Raw genomic sequence first — 27,776 nt, 5'->3', positions numbered from 1 at the left:
GTCAACATAGGGGGAAATGACAATTGACTCTTAAAAGGCATAAAATATCAGCAGAACAAGATCTACAAAGAAGATAGTATAGCCATGAATTATACTCTAGTCTATAATGTTTGGAAGAAGCCATTGTTTGAAGGTGTACATAGATCCAGATGAATGACACATGCTTCTAGTTAAGTCTTTTGATAAATTTCAACCCCTGTTGTTTCTTATTGAGGATTGACTCTCAATCTCTACTTAAATTGGACTTGGTTACGTAAAGATATATGCAGTTATAATGTTATAATATTTATTAAATTATTAATCAACAAGCAAGTTCTTCAATTTTCTTTAATGATAAACACTGTTTAGTATCCTCTTGAAAAGCAAATGCAGAACTTTAGGTGTAATACCACCATTGATTTTCCCCTATTAGTCTTTGTTAAATTTGCACTTTTCAAAAAATTGTGCAGAATTTATCTTTGTTTCAAATAAAGAAATACTTGGCATGAGTAAAGATTTATTCTGTCCAGTACTATAGAAAAAAATTCACATAACATTTCATTGCATATAAGAAAATAACCATCACTGGAAGTTAACCAATCAAATTTTCCCCCTTTTTTAACCTGTGTACAAGCTTTAGTAACCATGTAACCTCAAGTTTCCAAAATATTCTATAGAAACCCCAAATAAAGAAATAATGGTGCTTTGAAATACCCAAGATATATCTTTATGACTCAGAAATGTTTTACTGCAATGAAATGTAGGATCAACTACCTACAACTGTCAAGTTCAAGGGAATATTTTTTTCAACCGGATGTGACGTACTATGATTTGGTGGTATTACACCTAAAGGAGACTTTTTTGTTAAATAAACTGAATGTCACTTTTTTCCTTTGTAATACTGGTTATTTCAAGCATTCCTGTCAAGTTTTGTCATAATCAGTTCAATAGTTTGAGAAAAATCTAGTATAATGTAAGACGACATCTACAGCGATTCGAGCAAAATTTCTTCGAAAAATCCATACCAAGCCGCATCATGATAGAATATAGTGTGGACCAATAAATGATCAAATATTTATCTCATCTGCCTACAAACAGTTGAATATGATATAAAAGATGACTTTAGGATGATAAATACTACTAATGGACCTCTTTGTCTTCCTTATAAGGTCTCTTTTGGTCCATTCATACCTCTCATTTCCTCAAAATTTCTACTTTTTAGGTCAATAAATAAAAATTTTGGGGTAACTTTCACTCATTTATGATAGAAATGTTATTATAAATGATTAATTGAAGTATTCAAGCTGAATGAACTATCCGTATAAAAGTTTACTGTCTCCAAGGAGGTTTCAATAAGTCCTTACGTAAAACTTAAATTTACGCCGCGTTCCAGAGAGGGACATAAAAAAACTTCTCTTTTGGTGAATAATTTGTTGTTACTGCTTTAAAAATAATTTCATTTACTTAAAACTATATATTTATTAAAGTATTTCTTAGGAAAAATTTTCTAGTATAGCAGAATATAAGAAATAAGGAGAAAAAGCTCCCCAAAACTCTAAGTATGGCTTGTTCTGTCAACTAATATTCATGGTAAAGTCCTATTTCAAGGAAATTTTCTCATAAAATGTATTTTGGAGACTCAATCCACTCAGAATATTTCATTATTTGTAATATTTCACTTAAATAGCAAGAAATTTTAACACATGAGAGTACTCACAAGGTCAAAGGTGCATGTACAGCTTCCCATATTAGGTGTAATACCACCATTGATTTTCCCCTATTAGTCTTTGTTAAATTTGCACTTTTCAAAAAATTGTGCAGAATTTATCTTTGTTTCAAATAAAGAAATACTTGGCATGAGTAAAGATTTATTCTGTCCAGTACTATAGAAAAAAATTCACATAACATTTCATTGCATATAAGAAAATAACCATCACTGGAAGTTAACCAATCAAATTTTCCCCCTTTTTTAACCTGTGTACAAGCTTTAGTAACCATGTAACCTCAAGTTTCCAAAATATTCTATAGAAACCCCAAATAAAGAAATAATGGTGCTTTGAAATACCCAAGATATATCTTTATGACTCAGAAATGTTTTACTGCAATGAAATGTAGGATCAACTACCTACAACTGTCAAGTTCAAGGGAATATTTTTTTTCGACCTATTTTCGTATGCAACCGGATGTGACGTACTATGATTTGGTGGTATTACACCTTTAATCCTGTATTTTAACCACATGAATTTTTGCATTCTTATTATTTTCTCCTTTACACCCAACTAAAAGTTGTCCACTGTTGTCAATATGTACACAGGTAGGATGATGTATACCATCTTCTTCACCAATACTGTTTAGAAAGTCCCCTTCTATAGATAATACAAGTATTGAGTCTATGTCAGCCACAACAATTTGTCCATTTGGTCTTGTGACTATGTCGATTAATTTCTGAAGATGCCTGTAAGTCCATTTGAATTTAAATTGAGAATCAAAAATGGTAAGGTTAATATGCCCATCAATGATGATAATGTCTCCTCTTTGATTCGTTATTAATTTATTAATGTCTCGAAGCATATGAATATCAGAATCTTTTTCTGTATTCCATGATGTTTTTAAACAATATCCATTCTCATTAAGGATCATAACACCGGTTCCTGGAAATTCACTAAATGGATTTGGATATTCCCAAAATTCCTCAAATCCAAGTAAAATTTTCTGGTCAAATGAATGTATTCCATTGCGATATATAAAATTGTTTCCAATATGATTATTTCTAATTTTAAAACTTGTTAATTGTTTGCTATATTTATGCTTACATAGTATTCCGTCAAAAGCCTCAGTAGTCAGTATCTTGTCATCTTCAGTTACTGTCATATCTGTTAATGTGTCTAAGTCATCAGTTATACAGATTTCATTTTTGATGAAGTACATGTCACCTTGCTCATCAAAGTTTCCCACAAAATAGCCGGCCTCTTTAACACTTATACAGACTAATGTTCCATCTTTTAAACTCTTGAGTTTTTTAATATAGGGTATATTTGCTTCATATGTATTGATGACCTTGAAAATTGGACATTTTTTGACAGTTCCGAAATTGATACTTGATGAATTTGGAATTGTCCATTTGAATTTTTGGTCTAGTGGTATATTATCTGAATTTGGCTTTAGTGGTAAAAATCTGTCTTCTTTGTCAATAGTATCAAGTACACCAGTTGCTTGATGGGATTGTAAAGCAGTAGTAATTTTGTTGTTCATCTCCTTCAGTTTTATTTCTTTATTTTGAATCCTTTGTTTCTCCTCCATGAAGGCATCTTTACTTGGTATTACAAGTTTATCAAGTTTATTGATAAGATTTGCAGCTTCTTCAGCAACCTTAGTTTGTAATTCTTTTTCGTGTTGGATGATTTTTTGTTTTATTTCATTGTAATTGTCACATGTTGTTTTAGTTTCCCTCACACTTTTAGTAAGATCAGGCAAAGCCTTTTCTATTTCTTTTTTCATATCTTTGAGTTCAGATAGCTGATTGTTGTACACAGTGCTAAGTTTGTCAAGGTTGTGACCTTTATGTTCAGGTTCAAGGACACAAAAAGAACAAACAGGGTTTTTACATTCCTTACAGAAAAGAGAACACTTTTCCTCTTCATGACTTGTGCATCGAATGTTTTTAAGGTTAAACTTTCGAATTATGTCCACATTCTCAGGACTTCCAACCTGTTTTAAGTTGATAACACAATGTTTCACTGATCCACCAAACTTTGAATGTTTTTTGACACATTTTTCGCATAGGACAAGGTCACAGATAAAGCATTTCCATCTAATTTCTTTTGGCTTTTCACATAATTGGCAAAGAATTAGATTTTGAGCCATACCTCGTTTCACATATCATTTCATTTCTTTGCCTCTGCGTATGTGTTGTGTCCCCAGCTTTCAGTTAAGTTCATTTTACCTCTTCTATTAACATCCACTTATATATTCTTCTTACAATATGCTTCAGTCTCTGACTCTCTGTGGTTAATTTCTCTGTACATCAAACTGTGACAGAATAAGTATCAGTCTAAATTTCCCTAAAATTTGAGATTTCTGTAATATTTCCTTAATTTTTATTTCCTGGGAGAGGATTGTGTCAAATAAATATTTTTTTTAAATGACATTGAAGTTATCTGATTAAGATATCAAAACTTCTGTTTGCAAATCCTTTTTACAGTTGCAAATATTTTAGATAAACTATTATCTTTTTTTTTTTAAAGGAATTGAATATTTTGGTTATATTTTATCAAAAAGTATATATTTTCTTTTCCACATTGAGTAGTTTTACACATTTGGAAACTGAAAGATTGAGGGCTTAAGAAATCCAGCTGTTTGTTTTTCCACCTTTGAATTTATACTGTTGCTGTAAGAAAGATATGCATCACTGAATGTTTGGCCACTGGGCCAGGTGACATATTACCATCACTTGGGGTTTGTTGTCTATTGTCAGTTAACAGTTAAAAATAGAACATAGGGGTAAAATGCATGTATAATGTCTATTCTCTTGTAAACTGTTAAAGGTAGAAAATATTTCATGTGAGCTTTAATGTTCAGAATGTCAATTTAATTCTACCATCATCTATTTGACAAAAACTGCCAGAAGTTTCCTTATAAGAGTTATTACCCTTAAATGATGATTTTGTTTTTTTTGCAATTTTGGCTATAATTTTGAAACTATAATAGATAAATAGAAACTGTTGATTTGCAAAAATGATCAACAGTACAAGACCTACAAATAAGTTCACATGGTTAAATTTGTCAGGAACTATTGTCCTTGAAAGACAATGTTTACCCATTATTGTGTTTTTGTAGAAACTAAAGTCAATAGAGTGATAGTGTACAATATTTAGCACAAGTGATGAGTAGTACAAGATCTACAAATAAGTTAACATGGCCAATTCCTTGATCAACTCATTAAAGGAGTTATTGCCCTTTAAAGACCATGTTTACCTAATTTGTGTTTTTTGGAAAAAAACTATAGTGCATAGCTATAAGCTGTAAATAGCAAAAATTATCATCTCAACAGGATCTACCAATAAACCATCATGGCCAAAATCATCAGTCGACTTTACTTGAGTTATTGCCTTTGAAGGATTATTTTTTACAGTTTGTGAGAAAATCAAAAAATATTCTGATTGCATCTTATCAATTTTATGGTAAATGCTAGGTGATTGATCACTAGGTTGCACAAATGTCAATTTAAGTTAAGTGATGTTGAAATTTTAAGTGTCCATTAAATTTATTAATTTGTTCATACTTTGGATGTAGGAAAAGCAATATGTCAGCACCCTAGAACATTACTTTTTTTTTACATATATATATATATATATATATATACATGTGGAGAATAAGTAATGTTCTACAAATAAGTAATATATATTGCTGATGGAGTTTACTTCATATGATATATACAGAACAGGTATATAAAAATATGAATACAGGAAATATAGAATTTATGTCAATGTGACAGTAACCCAATGAAACAGAATAGCTTTTAAAGGACATTTTGAGGTCAATAAGAATTGAGTTTACAGTTTAAATCATTCATGATAAATTAAACTAACATGTGTCATTAGAAAGCAACCTAACAAACATGGTAACCTAAAATCATAAGTTTATGATTAAACTATTTGAAAGAGCAGCTAACATGGATGAGTGATGCATTCTAGTTGTTTAATGAACAGCAGAATATTTTGGACAGTTTCATTCATCTTGACCTAACTTCCTGCCCTTCTGTTATCATTACATCTCAAAGGCGGATTTAGGGTGGGAGCCCCCCCCTTTGTGGGAAAAATTTGGTTGGTTATTTAGGGAATCACTGAAGCATGACTGGAGCATGCCCCCTCTTAGGCAGTCAGTGGGCCCCTCTTATGAAAATTTCTGGATCTGCCACTGCATCTCAATATAATGAAATACTGGGGAAAAAAATACCTGAATTTGCACAGATTTATTTTTCCTTTTATACCAAGATAAACCATTGTTAAGAAGTTTGACCTGAGGATGACATGTCTGGTTGATAAGACAGATATAATAATCTATTGTTTTATTGAATCTTTGTTTTAACAACATATACTGATGTACTAATGTTATTACACCAGATGTTTGTCTTTGTTATATTTTCATTATTTTCAATCGTCACTTGAAGATTCTTTTTTAATCAGGATTTTGCATATATATACATTTGTATTTCAATAACAGCTAATCATAGACATCTTTGTATATCAATATGACAAAATGTTGGCAGGTTGTTAAAATAGAGGTGAAAGATACCAAAGGGATAATCAAACTCATAAGTTAAATAAAGAGTTAACTTGTTACTTCTCCACAACTTCAAAGGGTTTTTAACCTATAAACAGTAAAAATTATCAGCAAGACAAGATCTACCAACAATTAGGTGAAAGTGTACTATAGAAGTTGTTTTTGTCCCAATTAAGTCAATTCATTAGATTCTAGATTAGAGGCCTCTAATGTGTCCTAGGACAAAGGATGCTTGGAAAAACTTTTCTGGGGAATTCTCCAATCCTGGGGAATAATTTTACTGGGCCTATTGAGATAAAGTTTTAACCAGGGTTATTTTGGAGATCAGTAGGTTTCTTGTCTGCATACTAACTTAGATTTCAGAGATTAACTAAATAGATGTTCATATTCAGGTAATTAATAGTTATAATTTTGAATCGGCATAATGGAAACATAATTCTATTTTAGTTGAAGGAGTTTCTATGTCAGTTTTCTTGGACTTCATAAGGTATGCTCAAAACTAAAGTTTGAAAGCTAGGTAACATTTGCCTCCATGGGTATCTCTTTTTTATAACATTAATATACTTAGCCGAAAAGAACTGGAAATTTCAAAGCAGGACCAAAACATTAAGACTGGAAATTAATGTTTGCTGCTTAACCGCTAAACATTCAACATTCAGGAGCAAGAGCCAAGACTTAAATTAGATCAAGAATAATGTGTTGGGTAAGGGGGAGGATCTTTCTATTGTTTGTTACTACTAGCATGTCAAAAATGTGGCTTTAAATGTTGATATAGTAAACAACAAGGTTTATATTTATACTAAATTAAAATATTCTTGACCTGAATATAGATGTAGTATAAGCAAGTGAGTATTTATATAGCCATCCATACATTGGGCACAATATAATACATAGAAATACATAAAAGAGATAGAACAAAATATTATAGTTTTATTCAAAATCAAGTTGACCAGCAATTCATACCTACATGACCTATGTTTACTTGTCATACAGAAATATATAATTTATTCAAGTATATTAACAGTCAGGGGACTTACTTAAATAAGTGATTTTCTAAATCACTGATTCAAGTAACATTGTGTCCATAAAGGTTGGAAGTAAGAGTTGTCTTTCTTTAATAATCACCTATTTAAGTAGTACAAATTAATCACTAGACTAAGTGATTTAATTTTATTGTAGCTTTAAATATAGAATACTAATGATCCAGGGACTAATTATGTTGCTAAAATTATCAGAACCAACATCTGTGTTGATAGGATTACCGGGTCATGTCAGGTGATGACCTTGTACTAAATCTAGGATAATGACATAAAAATCACTTGTTTAAGTATCATACCTCAATTTCCTTCCAAAAATCACTTCTTTAAGTATCATTATTTTAATAACCCCCACTAATTTCAACACCCCCGAACAGTGAAATTTTGATGGCGAACAGTAGAATTTTATTACATAATCTATAAGATGAAACCTTGAATTTTACAGGAAAAATACTCCCACTGCTGGGAAAAATCTGTTAAGAAAGTATCAGTTCATTATGTAAAGCCATTTTTATAGCATTTTTTCAACTAAAATAGAATTTGCAGCTAAATGATTGCATCAAAGGCATAAACCTTGCTGCTTAAAAAGAAGCAAAAAGTTCATTTTTTTCAATTTTACTAATGAAAAGATATTATCTAAACCTATGTGTTTAAAATTTTGGTAAAACTACAAAATCACAATTTGTGACAAAACATCGAATTTGCTACTTAAATAAGTGATTTAAAAATCACTTATTTCAATAAGTCCCCTGACTGATTAAGGGCATGAATTTTAGCACACTCATATTTGTTTCCTTCACAACCAACCAGCAGCTGACCCCTTCTATCAATATATATACACCTAGGCTGGTTTAAACCTAACTGTTCACCAATACTGGTGAGAAAGTCTCCATCCATTGTTAATATGTGTATTGAGTTGTCATCATTCACAACAACTTGTCCATTTTGTGTTGTGAGTATGTCTCTGAGAAATACATGGTTCTCCCAAGACCAATTGAATTTGAAATTGGAATCAAACGTGATTACACTTTTCCAACTTATCATGTATGTTTGTTGTTAATATATTTATGGTAATTAGTCCCCTACCGACAAAGTTGAAGGGGACTTTAGGTTTGCACTCTGTCCGTCTGTCTGTCTGTCCGTCCATCTGTCCATCCGTCAGTCCGGCAAATCAGTTTTCCAGACTTTTTTTCTTCATGCTTGAAGAAATTGATTTGATATTTGGTGTATTGTTTTATCATTACAAGTTACAGGTCAAGTTCGATTTTCACGATTTTAGCTTTTCTCCTTGTTCAGTTAAAGCCCTTTCCCTAGATTTAAATTTTTGATGAAATACTTATTATTTACTAGATTTCTGTTCAAAGGGAAATAACTCTTTTCTTTTTAAAAGATTTGTAAAAGACATTGTATTAAGATAAATGACATTTTGGATTTTTTTCCTTTTCTTTAGTAAATTGTTTGAAGAATTTAGTGGTAGATTTGCTCCATTACAATGAATGTTTAACCGGTAAGGGACTATGTATTGCCATGCAATACTCACAGAATGCTTTTTTGTCTATGATAGGAATCATCTTAATGTCATTATCTTTATCTGTATCTCTTGGGGTTTTTGAACAATGTCCATTCTTATCTAGGATCATGACAGAAGTTCTTTCATGGCATCTTCTAGGCTAACAGCATGCTCAGGAACATCTAATTTTATAAAAGAATTTAATTGAAATAATCAGTCATCAGTATCAAATATCTTCAGTTACTGTCATATCTAGTAATTTCCATGTTGTTGGGGCTTTTGATACAAGAATTTTATTTTTGATGATATATTTGTGACCCTGCTCATCACAGTATCCTATAAAATAACGACCGTGAATTTTAATTTCTTTACCAATCTCAATTGTGTCATAAATGCAGACTGAAGCTTCGTCTTTTAAACTCTTCAGATTATAAATACCAGACACATTTGTTTCATATGTTATTATGACATTAGGAATCGGACCTCTTTTCAATGATCCCAAATTAGTACTTAGTAAATCTGGAATTATGAACTTAAGATTTTGCTCTAGTGGGGAATTATCTGAATTGATCTCTAGTGGCAAATGTTTGTCAATTTTGTCAATAGTTGCTAGGACATCAGTTGCCTGATGGGATTGTAAAGCAGTATCAACTTTGCTTTTGATCTCCTTCAGTTTATTTTCACTTTACTTGGTATAACAAGTTTATCAAGTTTGTTGATTAGATTTGCAGCTTCTTCAGCAACCTTTTTTATTGTCTCGCCTTGACGGAGTCAAAAAGCGAGACAAAGGTATGCTGTTTCAGGCGGCGGCGGCGGCGTCAACAATGTATTAGTTTGTGATTAGGTCTAGTTCATGGTGAACCACTAGTGGTAGGTCAATGATATTTGGTATGCAGTTGTATTAGCATTGGCACATCTCATTACCATGGAGATTATTTGGCCCCGCTCCCTCAGTCAAGGTCTATTGACTTTTAAACTTTTCATAGTTTACATGTATTAGTTTGTGATTAGGTCAATTTATGGGGAACCACTAGTGGTAGGTCAATGATATTTGGTATGCAGTTGTATAAGCATTGGCATATCTCATTTCCATGGAGATTATTTGGCTCCGCCCCCTTAGTTATGGTCTATAGACTTTGAAAATTTTGCTTAGTTAACATGTATTAGTTTGTGATTAGGTCAGTTCAAGGGGAACCATTAGTGGTAGGCCAATGTTAATTGGTGTTCAGTTGTATAAGCTTTAGCACATCTCATTTCCATGGAGAATATTTGGCCCCGCCCCCTCAGTCATGGTCTTTTGACTTTGAAACTTTTGCTTAGTTTACATGTATTAGTTTGTGATTAGATCAGTTTAAGATGAACTGCTAATGTTAAGTCAATGATATTTGCATTTGCAAGTATCGTTTCCATGGAGATTATATAGCCCCACCCCTGATCATGGTTCATTGACTTTGAAACTTTTACATAGTTTACAAGTTAATGTTTGTGTTTAGGTTTGTTTAAAGGGAACGACTTATAATAAGTCAATGGTATTTGGTATGCAGTTGTATTAGCATTGACACATCTCATTCCATGGAGATTGTTTAGCCATGTACCTTCAGTCATGGTTCATCGACTTTGAATATTTGCATAACTTACATGTTAAAGTATTGCTATTTTAATTTCAACATTTGCATTATCAAAATAACAAAAAGGCGAGACATATCTCTGTGATAACAGTTTATTAGTAATTCTTTTTCCTATTGTGGGATTTTTTGTTTTATTTTATTGTAATTGTCACTTGTGGCTTTACATTCCCTGACACTTTTAGTAAAATTGGGCAGACTTTTTTCAATTTCTTTTTTCAACTCTTTCAGTTCAGATAACTGGTTATTGTACACGGGGCTAAGTTCGTCAAGGTTATGACATTTGTGTTCAGGTTCAAGGACACAAAAAGAAAAAAATTGGATATTTACAATCCTTACAGAAAATAGAACACTTTTCCTTTTCATGACTAGCACATGGAATGTTTCTTAGGTTGGACTTTCTTATGATTTCTACATTTTCAGGAATTCCAACCTGTTTTAAGTCAAGAATACAATGTTCTTCTGATCTGCCAAATTTTGAATGATTTAAAAGACATTTTTCACATAGGAGAATGTCACAACTAAAACAATATCCATTTTTATTGCCATAAGTATGTCCATCAAAGATTATTGATTAATTTCCTCAGTTTAACGTCCATCTTATGCGATCAAAAGTGTTAATATAAAACGAGTTTCTGGTAATTATAATTTTAAGGAAATTATTGAACCATTATGCATGCATATATATACTATTAAAACTAAGTCATCAAAGTAGGGCAATGCTACTTCAAGATAATAATAATAAATATGATTGTAATATTTGAATTTTTATTCAATATATGATCAACATCCATTGTTATTTTTATGTAGTTTAAAGACAAAATGTTGATATTAAATTTTAGATCAACAAGATTTTTTTTTAAGCATTTACTTTTTAACATGAATTTATATGTTTATATATAAAGTAGACTAGAGATGAATCTTTATCACTTGGATTTTTGCACAGTCATTTTCTTCTTCACACCCAATCAACAGCTGTCCACTGCTGTTAATATGTACACAAGTAGGATTATTTATACCCTCCTGTTTGCCAATACTGGTGAGGAAATCTCCATCCATTGATAATACATGCACCAGTCATCATCAGTTACAACAATTAATCCTTCAGGTGTTATATATGTTGATGAGTGTGTGAGGATTCTGATAAGTTCAAATCTTACAGTTTGAATCAAATATGTTGACACTTTTCCCATCAAGGACACATGTTGCTTGATGAGATTGTACATTTCCTTCAACTTACTTTCTCTAAGTTGAATCTTCTGTTTCTCTTTTATGAAGGCATCTTTACTTGGTATAACAAGTTTATCAAGTTCTTCAATACAATTTGCAGCTTCTTTAGAAACTCTTTCTTTCATTTCTTTTTCACGTTAGAGGATTTCATTATAATTATCAATTGTTGCTTTACTTTCTATCACACTTTCACTGAGGCCAGGTAAATTCTGTTCTATTCTTTCTTTAAGGTCTTTGAATTTAGATAACTGATTACTGTACACTGTGCTAACTAAATTGGATTTTTACAATCCTTACAAAAAAGAGAACACTTTTCTTTCTCATGAGTTGCACATTGAATGTTCTTTAGGTTAAACTTTCGAATGATGTTCACATTTTCTAGAGTTCCAACCTGGTTCAGGTCAATAATTAACACAATGCTCCTCTGATCCACCAAATTTTGAATGTCTTTTATAACATTTTGGGCAGAACACAAGGTCACAATGAAAGCTTTTCCATTTGCTTACTTTTGATTTTTATACGACCGCAAACAATTTTTTGGGATCGTATAATGGTATGATGTCGTCATCGTCGTCCGAAGACACATTGGTTTCCGGACAATAACTTTAGTTTAAGTGAATGGATCTCTATGAAATTTTTTAAGAAGGTTCAATACCACAAAAGGAAGGTTGGGATTGATTTTGGGGATGATGGTCCCAACCGTTTAGGAATTAGGGGCCCAAAACAAGCATTTTTCTCGTAGGTTGGGATTCATTTTAGGGGTTATGGGGCCAACAGTTTAGGAATTAAGGGCCAAAAACAAGCATTTTTCTAGTTTCCAGACAATAACTTGTGTGTAAGTGTATGGATCTCTCTGACATTGTACCACAAGGTTTCAAATAACAAAGGGAAGGCTGTGATTGAGTTTGGGGTTAATTGCCTTAAACATGTAGAAATTAGGGGCCAAAAAAGGGCCAAAAACAAGCATTTTTCTAGTTTCCAGACAATAACTTGTGTTTAAGTGTATGGATCTCTCTGAAATTGTACTACAATGTTCCATACTACAAAAGAAAGGCTGGGATTGAGTTTTAGGTTTATTGCTCCAAGGGGGGTTTCAAAAAGTTGGTGGGGGGGGATTTTTTTTCCCAATTTTTTTAAGGGATTCATATTTTTTTTTCAAAATTTTTCAAATTTCGAGTTTTTGAAAAGTTTCAAGAAGAAATCTTCAATTGCACAGTATTGCGCAATAGATTTTTAAGATCTTTGACCACATTTATTTTGTGTCAGAAACCTATATTATGTCAAAAATTTGATCACAATCCAAATTCAGTATCAAGCTTGAATATTGTGTCCAAATTTGCCCAAACTGTTCAGGGTTCGACCTCTGCGGTCGTATCAGGCTGCGCTCTGCGAAGCATTTTATTCACGAAGTTAACATAGGATAAAGTTTTGAACCATATCTGATTTTCTACGTTCCAGGTTTTATATTCTTCACCCAAATACTAATAATAAGAAGCAATGGATGCTTAGTATTAAATTATTAATAAGTTTTGTCAATTTTGTATTCCCACATTTCAAATTTCTTTATTTCTTATGAAAATTTATTCACAAGCATAAAAACTACCCTGCTACTAATTGAATACTCCTTCTAACATGTCTTATCAAACTGTAACAATGAATATGTAAACTGACAATTTGTCACTTAATGTTTTTAACAAATTGATGTTATGGTGTTGAGGAAGCATTTAAATAACCTTGATACTAGCTAATTAAGACATTGATACTATAATTTTTTTTGCAAATCTTTTAAAAAGGTCAAACAAAATAATAAGAGTTTAAAACTATTTTGTACTGAACAACAAGGAAACATTTTTGTTTTATACCACAATAGATTTTTTTTAGTTAATCTTTTATTGGCACATTAAATAGGGAAGTTTTGCTAATGCACCATTTTGTCACTCATAACATGAAGTTCCTTCAATATCAGTTTAGCCATAAATGTACAAATGACTACTTTCTCTATTAAACAAAAAAATATTTTAATGGGGTATTAGCTTTTGGTTTATCAGGACAAAAATGTGATGACCAATAACTTGACTTTTGTTATTGTCCATATTTTATCTGTAATCTGTCATAGATTATTTTGAAACTCTTCTTACAAATTACTGAACCAATTCAAACTTCACATACAGTGATCTGGAAGGATTTTTTCTCTATGGGCCCAGGGCCCCCCAAAAATAAATTCAATGAGCCATTTTTAGAATTAATGGGCCATGTTGTCAAATGAGTGGGCCATTCGTTTACAATAAAAAAAATCAATAAAAAAGTGTATATTTCACTGTACTTACAAGTATGATTCTAATTAATATCATGGGTATTGTTCCTGTGATTTTTTAATTTCAATTTCAATGAATATACAATAACTTCTTCCAAACCGGGCAATATTTACGATAACCTTTATTTACAATGTTAAAACTTGTACTGTTCCCTTGTTCATGTTCATGTTTTTTTTTCATTAAATTTGGGTCTTCGTCGATACCATACTTATTCCAGACGTTCCGTATTAGAGGACGTTTCTGGCATTTCCTCTGCACTTGTATTATTATTACTTCATCACGATGACAAGAATAACAATAGAGAGCAACGTTAATTGATAAGACACAACAACAATTCGCTGAAGGCATGTTTACAAAATGTCAAAACGAGCCAATGACCAAAAAAATTGACAAGGACAGTTAAGCCCCTTTTATGGAGACAAATACTATGCTATTCATAAAAAGGCTTTTGGATTTTTCAATCGAAATAATAGCAAGCTTACTTAAAAGATTATAATTAGAGAAGAATTATCGCCTGTACTAGCCAATTTTCACAAATTTAAAGTTGTTTATAAAAAATTATATCATGAATGATGGTTAATTACGTTTTTTGGGTAATCAGTCATACCGCATGTTGCTATTATTACCATAGGAAAACACCCGAGACGTCCCAAAAATATATGCTCCTATCATTGGAGTAAACACTACACAGTTGTGTACTCACACATGGCGGCACGTAATACGATCGGAAATCCATTTGACGATATCTCAACGTTTCAAAACGAAGTGAAAAATATCATGCGTCATGCGGGCGCTTACATTTGTCACTCTATGCGCCATTTCTGGTCGATAAGCGCAATTGGCGCAAGGCGCACGTCCTTCCCGATCACTGCACATATAAGGTGTTTTGATTATAGCTACTTACTTTCCCATTTGTATCTAAATTATCACTCCTAATAAGAGTTATCTCCCTTAAATGTGATATCTGACCAATTTTAGTATTTTTGCTTAAAACCTATAAAGGATAAATAGTAAACAGCGAGTAAATCCGTAAGATCTACTAAAATGAAAGTATGACGTAAATATTTTTGACCCCTTATAGGAGTTAGTGGCTGTAATTCACAATTTTTAGTATTCTTGCCATTTTTCTAATACGAGGCTGGATTCTATTTGTTTTTCGTTTATTGTTTTTGTACATTAATTATAATATTATTTTTCTTGTTTGAATTGTTTCACATTTGTCATTTTGGGCTTTTTTTTTAGCTTACTATGCGGTATGGGTTTTGCTCATTATTGAAGGTGGTATGTGACCTATAGTTGTTAACTTTTACATCATTTGGTCTCTAATGAGAGTTGTCTCATTGGCAATAATACCACATCTTCTAATTTTATATTCACCTTTGAAAAAAGGACAAAATCTGTTGGCTAGTAATGTATATAGAACTGTATTTCTATTAATCAGTTATAGATATAAAAATTGTAAACAATAAATTGAACCCCTCTGCTAGCTTAAATGACAATGTTTGACACATTTTAAAGTGATATATCTTCACTAACATGACTATGGTTTGATGTAGTGGCATTTTCTGATATACAGAGATAGCAAAGTTGACAATTATTTTTGTCGAGCCTGCGACTTTTGTCTTTGTCACAGAAAGTTCGACATAGGGATAGTGATCCAGCAGTGGCTACGGTTGCGGCAGCATTAGCTAACTTCTTAAAAGCTTTGTATTTTAGAAAGAGGAAGACCTGGATGCTTCATACTTTGTATATAGATGCCTTATGTTACTAAGTTTCCGTCTGTCACATGTCCATTGTCCATGACCTCATTTTCATGGTTCAGTGACTACTTGAAAAAAAAGTTAAGACTTTTTGAAATGTTAATTTCTGTCTTATAATGAGTAATAGGATAACTATATTTGGTATGTGCATACCTTGCAAGGTCCTCATGCCCGTCAGACAGTTTTCACTTGACCTCGACCTCATTTCATGGATCAGTGAACAAGGTAAAGTTTTGGTGGTGAAGTCCATATCTCAGATACTAGAAGCAATAGGTCTAGCATATTCGGTGTATGGAAGGACTGTTAGGTGTACATGTCACACTGGCAGGTGTCATCTGACCTTGACCTTATTTTCATGGTTCAGTGGTCAATGTTAAATTTTTGAGTTTTGGTCTTTTTTTCTAATACTATATGCAATAGGTCAACTATATTTGGTGTATGGAAATATTTTATGATGTACATGTCAGTCTGGCTGGTTTTATTTGACCTTGACCTCATTTTCACGTTTTATAGCTGTGTTAAGTTTTTGTGTTTTGGTCTGTTTTTATTATACTGTATGCAATAGGTCTACTATATTTGTTGTATGGCAGGATTGCAAGCTGTACATGTCTGCCTGGCATGGTTCATCTGAGCTTGACCTCATTTTCATGGTTCATTAGTCAATGTTTAGTTTTCTTGGTTAAGTCTGTATCTTAGAAACTATAAGCAATAGGTCAACTATATTTAGTGTATTGAAAGTACATGTATTTCTTGTTTGGTTTATATGACCCTGACCTCATTTTCTTGGATCATGTTAAGTTTATGTGATAGTTGTAGTAAAGCTTTATGTTTAGAACTATCAACATAATATCAATGATTAGTAAAAAAGGTGAGACATTTCAGTGTGTGCACTCTTGTTTAATTTTTTGTGTTCTGTCTAATTTTGAAAACTATAATAAAAAGAAACTTTAAATTACAAAAATGACCAGCATGACAAGATCTACAAAATTGTCATCATACTGAAATTATTGGTAGCTAGACTCCTTATAGGAGTTGTTGCCCTTTAATGATAGATAAGGAAAAATTGGAAACAGCAATACAACATCAGGGATCGACAATAACGCTTGTCCGATTGTCTGGTACCAGAGGAAAAAAAGGTCGGACAAGTAAAAGCCATATCAAGCTTGTCTAACGGGACAAGTTAAATCATTCTGTAGAAAATAAATTAAATCCGACTTTAATGATCAAAGTAATAAACAAAAAACAAGGAAAGAAGATGAAGATAGATATTAATTTGACACGTTTACTGGCAATTGTTTACTGGCGATCGTTTATTTAAAACTGGTTCTTTGTCAGATACTTTATAACAGATAAAATGCATACTATTCTGGGAACCAGTCTTACAATCCAGAGACAATCCAGTACCTTTTTCCCTAATATGTTATTCTGTTGCTTTATAATAAATATATGATAAATTTTATTTAACAAAAATATTTTTAAAATAAAAATGAAGAAATTATTGACCATAAAATTCATAAAATCATATTTGATCATATTTAGACAAAACAATATTTGATTGTGTTTGAATAAACATTTTAATATATTAAAAACAAAGCTGATTGTAGTAAGGCATTAATCATAATAATCAATATTTTATCAACATAAAAGACCAGGATACAAACCAAATGAGTGTAGACTAACAGGCCTACCAGACTGTGCCTCATGTGCAGAGTCTGATGAGACTTTGGCATTGATGAAAACTAGAACCTAAGTCCTGTGACTAGACATGTTGACAGATTCAGTTTTTTTCAACTCATATTTTTTAAAAGGATATCAAGAGATATAAATCAAGTTCTGTTCTATTGTTTTAACTATTTTGTTCATTCAATCAATCTAAAATGCAAAAAAGGATAATATAAAGGGTTTTTTTTTCGGACAAGTTACAATTCCATTCGGACAAGTAAATTTTAGTATGTACTTGTCCTATTGGACAAGTTGAAAAAAAGGTTATTGTAGAGGCCTGAACATCTGCAAATATATCAACAAGGCTGAAATTTCAGTGGACTCCCTGTATGAGTTTTGGTTCTTTAAGATGATTTTTACAATACAAAAACTATAAAAGATAGATAAACTGAAAAAATTATCAGCAATGCAAAATAGACAAAAAAGAGATATCAGTCATGAGTTATATTTTAGACTTTAATGTTGAAGACTTGCCATTGTTGAAAATGCACATAGATCCAGGTGAACAACACAGATGCCAAATAGAAATAACAATAGATTAAAAGAGTAATTAGTGTCCGACACGTATGTGTAAATTATTGTCCAAACTGTCACAGAGAATAAATAATTAAATGAATAGACTAAATGAAATTCAGTCATTTGTCCACGATTATGACATTAAATCTATGTAAAAAAACTTATCTCTAAATTTAAGACAAAGTCCCAAATAATAAAATAGGAAATGAAATATTTGCAAAATATAAACATAGAATTAAACATTTGAATTAAGAAAATGTTGTTTAAAACTAATTTCACACGTCACAGTACAAATTGTCTGGTCATATTAGTAACAATACAATTTACCAAAAACAAATATGAAGGACCTGAATCAATAAAAAATACTAAAATCACAGGCCCTTGACATGGAATGGGCACATAAAGAAATTAACAGAGCTTTCTGTATACTGGATTATTTTAAACCTACAGTTTAAGGTTGCAATAGAAAATATCAAAATTTTGCATGACAAACAACAGATTTTTGATAATTGCTGTTAAGACAATGATTTAGTAAAAAAACATCAAAGTTGTAATTAAATACATATTTGAAATAATACACATCTACAACCTATTTGGAATAATACACATCTACTGTTGCAAACTTTCCACAGGTGCTATCCAGCACTTTGATTATTTTTGATCATGGTGTTGTCAGTTTGTTTTAGACTTATGAGTTTGAATGTCCCTCTTCAACTTCTTACTTTTTATTACCTTTATTAAGTTTTGGATTCGAGTGTCACTGATGACAAAAAGTGCATCTTCTGTGCAAAATTTTAAGCCTGGTATCTATGATGAGTTTATCTGTATCTACCACCTCTCTCTTTAATCTTCATATCACATTAGCATGTTTTTGTCTTGATATGCATGTCATATTTTCGATGGAAGTTAATTGCCAATTCATCTTCATCTTCATTGTTAAGGTGCAGGTACATGCTACATAAAAAAAAATGCTATACCAAAAAATACCCATGATATATGGTTCAGATTCACAATCAACACTTAACTTAAAATCTTAACATTAATGAACATCTCTTAAACCTTGAACCAGAAAATCTGTATGGTTGGGTACTATGCAATTTTTTAAAAACAGGGTACAATTTTTGTTTTGTTAACTTACAGTCAAACTCACAAAGTCAATTGCGACTTGCATGAAACCCAGTTAATATTTATATAATTTGGTTATAAGGGCAGACAAATGTTAGAAAACCCCCAAAACATTTTTTGTGGAATAAAACCCTGGTTTCAGGTTGGTCATGCCATACTTTGAATTATGAGTATGAATATGCATTCTGGTTTATTATTAGTGTTGTGACTTGAATATGATAGTAGAAAAATTTCAATTGTAAAAATGTTTATTAAATATCTCTTCTACAGACAATTCTTTTAATTTTTTTTAATGTCATAATGTTTATTTGATTTTTAAGAACAATGATCACTTTTCAGTATCAACTTTTCTAAAACATAGATGATCAATTATCTCAACCACATGAATTTTTGAATCTTCAATTTTTGTTGATCCTTCACATGCAACGAGCAGTTGACCACTCTTGTTAATATGTAAACAGGTAGGATGATAGATACCTTCCTTTTCACCAATACTGTTGAGGTGTTTCCCTTCCATAGAGAATAAATGTATTGAGTTTCTGTCAGTTACAGCAATCTGTCCATTAGGTGTTGTGACTATGCCATTAGGGCTCATAAGATTTTGATAAGTCCATTTGAATTTGAACATGGAATCAAATACAGAAGGAAGTACACCACTAATTCATGGCCCCATTGCTTTCTATGTTAAATTCCTCAATTTCAAGCAGACACAGCTCTTTTGTTTCAAGTTCAAATAAAGTGACACTCATTGCATGTCAAAGCAACACTTTATGGTGTCTTGTACTGGAAAAATCAACATACCTTTAATGGCATATAAGAAAGAACTGGTTCCCGGAACTTCGGATGTACCAAAACAGGTACTTCAGATCTGACATACAGGCAAAAAGTACCCTCTTTATAAATTTGGTGCAGTTTTTTTAATATTCAAAATTATAAGTCAAAAAGTGTTCTACAATGATCACCAGTCATTCAGCTTTCATTTGATACCAACAATACCTAAATATTCTACATATTTTGAAAGTTACACTCATGTGTAGGAACTATTTTGTGTTTAATATGTACTACTTTCTGGTATGTGCTTTCTGGCCGGGCCGAATTAGTGGTGTTACACCAGAAAGGCTATGCTGGTCACAGATAATTATGTCCCCATTGGTATTTGTTGTTAGTCTATACTTCTAATTTTCTGACAATCCGAATCATTCTCTGTGATCCATAGTGTTTCTTAACAATATCCTTTTTTATCAAGGATCATGACACCCTTGGCTAGTTTATCAATTAAATAACCACAACTATACCGGTACCCTTGAAATGCAATTAAAATTGTGTGGTTAAATGAATGTATTCCATTGTTTAGATTGTATTTGTTTGTAGAATTGCTGCAAAATTCGAAGTTTTTAAATTGTTTTCATATGCATTCATACATAGTATTTTATTAGAGTTACTCCCCCAATCAGAAGTGACCAATATTATGTCATCTTCAGTAACAGTCATATTATGGACTTTCCCTTTTCCTTTCCCAATAAATGATACGATACAGGTTTTATATTTGAATATACATTGGTCACCTTGAATATCACAGTATTCTATGAATTCGTTCCTACCTTTTTCATAAAAAAAGACTAAAGTTCCATTTTTTAAACTCTTGAGTTTTTCAATACAAGGCACATTTGTTTCATATGTGTTGATGATCCTGAACATTGGACATTCTTTCACTGATCCAAAATTGATACTAAGAGAATCTGGAACTGTAAACATGAATTTTTGATGTAGTGGTATATTATCTGCATTCACGTTTAGCTGTAAATGTTTATCCACTTTGCGAATAGTCTCGAGTACATAAGTTGCTTGATGGGATTGTAATGCTTCATCAATTAATTTGTTTGTATCTTTTACCTTACTTTCCCTTTCTTGAATCCTCTGTTTCTCTTCCATGAAGGCATCTTTACTTGGTACAATAAGTTTATCAAGTTCATTAATGAGAAATGCAGCTTGTTCAGAAACTTTTTCTTTTATTTCTTTTTCCCTTTGGATGATTTTTTCTTTTATTTCATTGTAATTGTCACTTGTTGAAGTACTTTCCTTTACACTTATTTTGAGATCAGAGTAATTTTTTTCTATCCTTTCTTTGATGTCTTTCAGATCAGATAGTTGATTGTTGTACACAGTGATAAGTTTGTCAATGTTATGACCTCTATGTTCAGATTCAATGACACAAAAAGAACAAACAGGTTTATTACAATCCTTGCAGAAAAGAGGACATCTTTCCTCCTTGTGAGTTGTGCATCGTATGTTTCTAAGATTAAACTTTCGAATTATTTCAACATTTTCTGGACTTCCAATCTTGTTTAAGTCAATAATACAATGGTCCTCAGATCCACCAAATTTTGAATGGTTTTTTGTACATCTGCTACATGGGACAAGGTCACAGTTAAAACATTTCCACGTAATTTCGAAAGAAATTTCACAGAATTGGCATAGGATGATGTTTTGAGCCATTCTTAATAACTTTGGGGTCTTAACTGGATGAGCTTCTGCAATTAGGAATATTATTTACCACTTTGTAACTACATCCTGGGTCCCAGCATTTGTAAATGTATGAATATTTCATAACAGATCAATTTCAGTGATCCGTTATTTTAATGTTTTGACGACACAAATATCAATTTAAAAAAATCGCTTTTCACTGATACATATATATATATGTATTCATTTCACATTTTGAATATAGAAGGTTAAATTTGCACCTCTTTGCTAATTGATATCTGGAGGTGAATGTACTTGATAATATTGGATAAAATAATGGACTATTAACAGTAGATAAAAAGATGAAGTTAAACAAAGAGATAACATGAAGGACACATCATTACATGTCCTTTGTACAGTAGAAACTACAACTGTTTCTTTAAAATGATCAACTCATTTGAGATTTTAACGGTCTAGGTTTGCTTAATTGTGAATTTTTAAAAAAGTGGGGGTATACTGTTTTACCTCTGTCTGTCAATCCGTCCGTCCATCTGTCCCATGAATATTTTTTGTCGCATCTTTCTCAGGAACTACATCATAAGGATTTCTGAAATTTGGTTTCAGGGTTTATATATGTCAGCTATACTGTGTGACGCGTTTTCAGATTCATCACTCAACAACTTCCTGTTTACCGAACACTTACATATTTTTACACTATTAAAATTATCCATATTTGGGAGGGGGTATCATCATTGAGCAGTAGCTTGCAGTTTCACTTGTTTACTCGTTTTTATAAGCACTCTTGATATAGACAGATAATTCAGAGGGTCCTTAGTTTTGGAGGTTTTTTTGGGGAATATAATATTGATGCCTGCTGTTTAATTGACTACAAAGCATTTCCTATGAATGTTAAAAGGAAGTAATTAAACATGACTGGCGCCACCCAGTTTTTACATCCAAGATAATAGGTAGAAGTTAATTTATTATCTGCTGCCCTGTTAATTAGAAAAGCAAATTGAAATAGTGAGAAATGAATGTTGGCTTTTGGTATAGAAATAGTGAGGAATATGGAGGAAACTATTTGTAATGAGCAAAATTTTCTGTGCAAAATTAAGCAAGGGGTGTTTTTCATTCATACTATTTCGAAAATTCCAGAACCATAGAGTACCCTTAAAAAATGCCATTTTTCTATCAAAAAAGATGTGGCACCATATGCCAGTTTAGAAGTTGTATTCACACCCAAAGGTGTTGAAAATTCATTATTTGACAGTTTTTTCAACAGATTTTTTATAGTGAAAATGCAGAACCAATATAGGCTACCAATGTCGCCTATGTAAGCAATTACTTCATTTTAACCTGACAAGACAGTATAGTTTTAAATCTTCACTATTTTGTCTGATAGGCCACAAAAATATGTATACCCTTTTTGTCAAGCCTGCAACTTTTGTCGCAAAAGCTAGACATAGTGATCCTACATTCCGTCGGGGTTGTTGGCCGCGTCCACAAATATTCACTCTGTGGTTAAAGTTTTTGAAATTTTAATAACTTTCTTAAACTATCCTGGATTTGTACCAAACTTGGACAGAAGCTTGTTTATAATAATAAGATAGTCTCCAGAAGTAAATTTTGTAAAAAAAAAAATCCTGTTTTCCGTTTTTTTACTTATAAATGGACTTTAAGTTTTTCTGCCAGTTAACATTACATTCACTATGTGGTTAAAGTTTTTCAAATTTTAATAACTTTCTTAAACTATCCTGGATTTGTACCACACTTGGACAGAAGCTTGTTTATGATCAAAAACTAGTATCTAGAAAGAAATTTTGTAAAAATGTATTTCCTGCTTTTCCGTATATATCATATAAATGGACTTAGTTTTATTCCAATTAACATTACGTACAGTCTGCAGTTAAAGTTTTTAAAACATTTATTAGATTCATAAACCTTCTTTGATTTTTACCAAACTTGAACAGAACTTCTTACAATCAAAAGATAGTATCTAGAGGAAAATTTTCAATAATTTTTTACCCATTTTTGTTGAGCCTGTGACTAACAGCAAAGTAGGCGAGACACTGGGTTTCGCGGAACCCTTACAAATTTTTTCCTGTTTCCAGACAAAAAAGAATGCATATATTATTAATAGGTTGGTAAAATATTTTATTTTTAGAAAACAAATATTTTCCCTAGATGATATTAGGCAATGTAAATGGACTTGCTGCTTATTCAAAAATGTCTGAACTTTAAAATTACTTGACTGTCACCAAAAATTATTCATGAAATGTGTAGGAGTAGGCTAAAAAATGTAGGGAGGCAGGAAACAAAACTATATTTTTTTTGACCTAGGGAAGAGGTAGATCACATCCAAAAATTATGTTGCTTACGTCTGGTTCATCCCATCTATTTTTAAATTGTATACCTAACCCTAACCCTAACCCTAACCCTATACATCATATGATTTAAGTATGATATATTAAACATGTTAAATATCAGTATGATTAGATATTTATTAACAAATGTGCACTAAAAGTTATCTGATTTTATTTGTTTACAATTTTAAACTATTATCCAGTTGGGCTTATTTGTGGGGTGAGGAAACATTAAAGCCAATTTTGGCCAAAATTATATTTTGAAAAATTGGGAACTTGCTATGCTCTTTTTCTGAATTTTGAATTTCATGGTCTAAACAAAATTTTGTTTTCAGTGAATGTTTGGAGTGTATAACATTCTCTTATTGACCCCTTTATTACAGATTTTTTTTTGACGAATAGATATATTTTCTGATAACCCCAGTAAGGGCCTTGATGGCCATGTGGTACAAGTAGTTAACCTTTAGTGATCATTAGTCTGCACTTGCAGATGCATTCAACTCTGATCTTAATTGACTATCTAGGATTTTTATATTTTATCCCCATAGTTCGGGTTCTCTCCAAATACTTCAGCTTCCTCCACCAATAAAAAACAGGCCACCATCACATATACATGTAGCTTAGAGTGTTGAAATTGACATTTAATAACAAATCAATCATGAAAGACCCTAGATAATAGTGTTTTTTTTAGGGTAAATTAAGTATATTCATTTTGCAAATTAAATTCACCAAGGACAGTTATAAGGGGAGATCTCCTTCCTACCACTATAACCCTTTTCGAATTTATCAAATGTACAATTGGTTAAAGTGTATGTATTTTTAGTATTTTAGTGTTTATGTTAGGATACTGTCTCCTTGTAGTTCATTCAATGTGTTTACTATAAACCAACTAATTTTCGCAAGCGATTTATTTTCGCAACTTTGGTGAGAAGAAAAATAATGCGAATTTAAACCTTCATGAATATATGAAACTTGGATCTTCCCTTATATATTATATAAAATATATCATAAAAATGAAAAGATCACGAAAAATAAATCATGGTGAAGTTGTCTTGAAAGAACGTGATGCGAAATAAAGTATGCACAAACATATATTCCACTTCAGCTTTCATTATCTTTATGTCCCAACTACAGTAACAGAGATCATTGTGTTTTCTGGTCTTTGCACCTATCCATTTGTGTATCGTCCCTCTGTCCTTCTGTCCCAATTATCAGGTCAAAGTTTTTGGTTAATGTAGTTTACCATAAAACTAAGTACCTCATAATGACCACTAAGATGTGAGCTTTTTTAAATTGTATACCAAATTATAGTTTTGATTTGAATTACATGCTTCACTGAACATAGAAATGTGATGCTGTCTTATGGACACATACTTTTTGTTCATTTTAAAACAACAAGTTAACAAGAGAGGGTGAAATATAAGTTGGATGATACTGAGGACAAGTCAAGTTTATTTTTCTACTGTAAAATGATTATGAACTAGACAAATTGTGAATAGAACTGTTAACTGTTAGTCCCAGTACATGTATACCCTTTTATTTGACTTCTCAGTTGACAACATTTGTGTATTGTGAATTTACTAATCCGATTTTCCACACTTATCTTATTCTTTGAATTACAGCATTGCTCACATGATGAATATGACTTCTACTGTAACACACTCACAATCTCATTCATTTCATCATGTTTTAAAAGTTAATCTTAAATTCATACTATAAACCAACTAATTTTCGCAAGCGATTTATTTTTCGCGACTTTGGTGAGAAGAAAAATAATGTGAATTTAAACCTTCATGAATATATGAAACTTGGATCTTCTAGTTAGTACAATTATGTTTGCTAAGTACAGTTATTAGGGGAGATGTTCAGATAAGGCTTTTGCAACTTCGTTACCAATATTATATGAAAATAGAGAGATTTGGTATAATCCCCAATGAGACAAATATCCGCCAGAATTCAAATGAAGTGGATGTAAGCAATTATTGGCAAGTGTACGGCCTTCAACAATGAGAAATACCTATAACCTATAGTCAGCTATAAAAGCCCCTATATTGAAAAATGTCAAACGAGAAATATAATCAATAGAACTTTGTATGCTAGTACATTAATTGGTTAATACATGGTTATATGAATATGGGCCACTTTTCAAAGGAGTTTTTGTAGGGACAACAAACACATTACTTCTTGATAAAAAAAATTAAGATCATAATGCATATTAGGATTGACACTAAAATACCTCTCTTTTATATTTTATATTCAAAACGTATTATAATCTTGAGAGAAAATAGTTAACCTATGTTTTGGTGAAAACAGTTGATACTACCTCTTCAACAAAAAAAAATGTAACATAACTAATTTCTTTTTCTTTAATTTTCAGACAATGTGGATTTTGTTTTGTCATTTTTACCAATATGTCAACTGTTTGATTTTACAACAAAACTACAGGAAGATATTTATTCAAGGTAAATTTTAGAATCAACATCCTCTGAATGAATATTTTTTATTTGATTTTTATACGACCTTGTATATTGGTATGACGTTGGCATCGTCGTCGTCCTTAGACACATTGGTTTTTGCACTCTACCTTTAGTTTAAGTGAAGTGATCTCTATGAAATTTTACCATAAGGTTCAATACCACAAAAGGAAGGTTGGGATTGATTTTGGAGGTTATGGCACCAACAGTTAAGGATTTAGGGGCCAAAAAGGGGCCAAAAATAAGCATTTTTTGTAACTTCCAGACATAACTTGTGTGTTAGTGTATGGATCTCTCTGACATTGTACCAAAAGGTTCCATATCACAACAGGAATGCTGGGATTGGTTTTGGGGGTAATTGCCTCCAAATTTTAGGAATTAGGGGCAAAAAACAAGCATTTTTCTAGTTTCATGACAGTAACTTGTGTGTAAGTGTATGGATCTTTCTGAAATTGTACTACAAGGTTCCATATCACAAAGGGAAAGCAAGAATTGAGTTTGGGGGTAATTGCTCAAAACATTTAGGAATAAAGGGCCAAAAAGGGGCCAAAAATAAGCATTTTTCTAGTTTCCAGACAATAACTTGTGTTCAAGTGTATGGATCTCTCTGAAATTGTACTGCAAGGTACCATACCACAAAGGGAAGGCTGGGATTGATTTTGGGGGTAATTGCCTCAAAATTTTAGGAATTAGGGGCCAAAAGGGGGCAAAAAACAAGCATTTTTCTAGTTTCAGGACAATAACTTGTGTGTAAGTGTATGGATCTTTATGAAATTGTACTACAAGGTTCCATATCACAAAGGGAAAGCTGGGTTTGAGTTTGGGGGTAATTGCCCTAAATATTTAGGAATAAGGGGCAAAAAAGGGGCCAAAAAACAAGCATTTTTCTAGTTTCCAGACAATAACTTGTGTTCAAGTGTATAGATCTCTCTGAAATCATACTGCAAGGTACCATACCACAAAGGGAAGGCTGGGATTGAGTTTTGGGGTGATGAATCATAAGGGGATTAAAAAAATTTTGGGGGGGGGGGGTTTCTTTTTTTTATGCCCCCGCCGTAGGGGTGGGGGCATTAAGTTTTACCCTTGTCTGTCCGTACGTCCCAAAATTGGTTTCTGTTCTCTAACTTGAGTTTGCCTCAACCAAATATTATGAAACTTATACACAATGCTTATTACCACAAAACACAGATCACGTTTGAATTTTGGTGGCGTCACTTTAACTGTTCTAGAGTTATGCCCCTTTATAAATGGAAAAATTGCAAAATTTTTAGTTTCTGTTCTCTAACTTAAGTTTGCCTCAACTAAATGTTATGAAACTTATACACAATGCTAATTACCACAAAACACAGATCAAGTTTGAATTTTGGTGGTGTCA

The 27,776-nt window shown here is 31.9% G+C and overlaps 3 protein-coding genes across 3 annotated transcripts in view; 1 reads left to right on the top strand and 2 right to left on the bottom strand.

Annotated features, from left to right (window-relative positions):
- Positions 1-27,776, top strand: part of LOC127709402 (U3 small nucleolar RNA-associated protein 6 homolog) — a 225,244-nt gene that overhangs the window by 23,543 nt on the left and 173,925 nt on the right. Inside the window, exon 11 of the mRNA XM_052214923.1 lies at positions 26,305-26,389. Coding sequence (XP_052070883.1) covers positions 26,305-26,389 — 85 coding nt within the window. The remainder of the gene's footprint in view (positions 1-26,304; positions 26,390-27,776) is intronic.
- Positions 316-3,930, bottom strand: LOC127709404 (E3 ubiquitin-protein ligase TRIM71-like). Its single transcript, XM_052214928.1, has 2 exons — positions 2,195-3,930; positions 316-374 (listed from the first exon to the last, which is right to left on the bottom strand). The coding sequence occupies exon 1, from the start codon at positions 3,841-3,843 to the stop codon at positions 2,197-2,199; it is 1,647 nt and encodes a 548-aa protein (XP_052070888.1). The 5' UTR covers positions 3,844-3,930; the 3' UTR covers positions 316-374; positions 2,195-2,196.
- LOC127709407 (E3 ubiquitin-protein ligase TRIM36-like) lies at positions 20,273-21,740 on the bottom strand. Its single transcript, XM_052214932.1, has one exon. The coding sequence runs from the start codon at positions 21,595-21,597 to the stop codon at positions 20,452-20,454; it is 1,146 nt and encodes a 381-aa protein (XP_052070892.1). The 5' UTR covers positions 21,598-21,740; the 3' UTR covers positions 20,273-20,451.

This window comes from Mytilus californianus, unplaced genomic scaffold, assembly GCF_021869535.1.
Source record: "Mytilus californianus isolate M0D057914Y unplaced genomic scaffold, xbMytCali1.0.p SCAF_7, whole genome shotgun sequence".
NCBI classification, from domain to species: Eukaryota; Metazoa; Mollusca; class Bivalvia; order Mytilida; family Mytilidae; genus Mytilus; species Mytilus californianus.
This window is presented reverse-complemented; position numbering and strand designations above follow the sequence as displayed.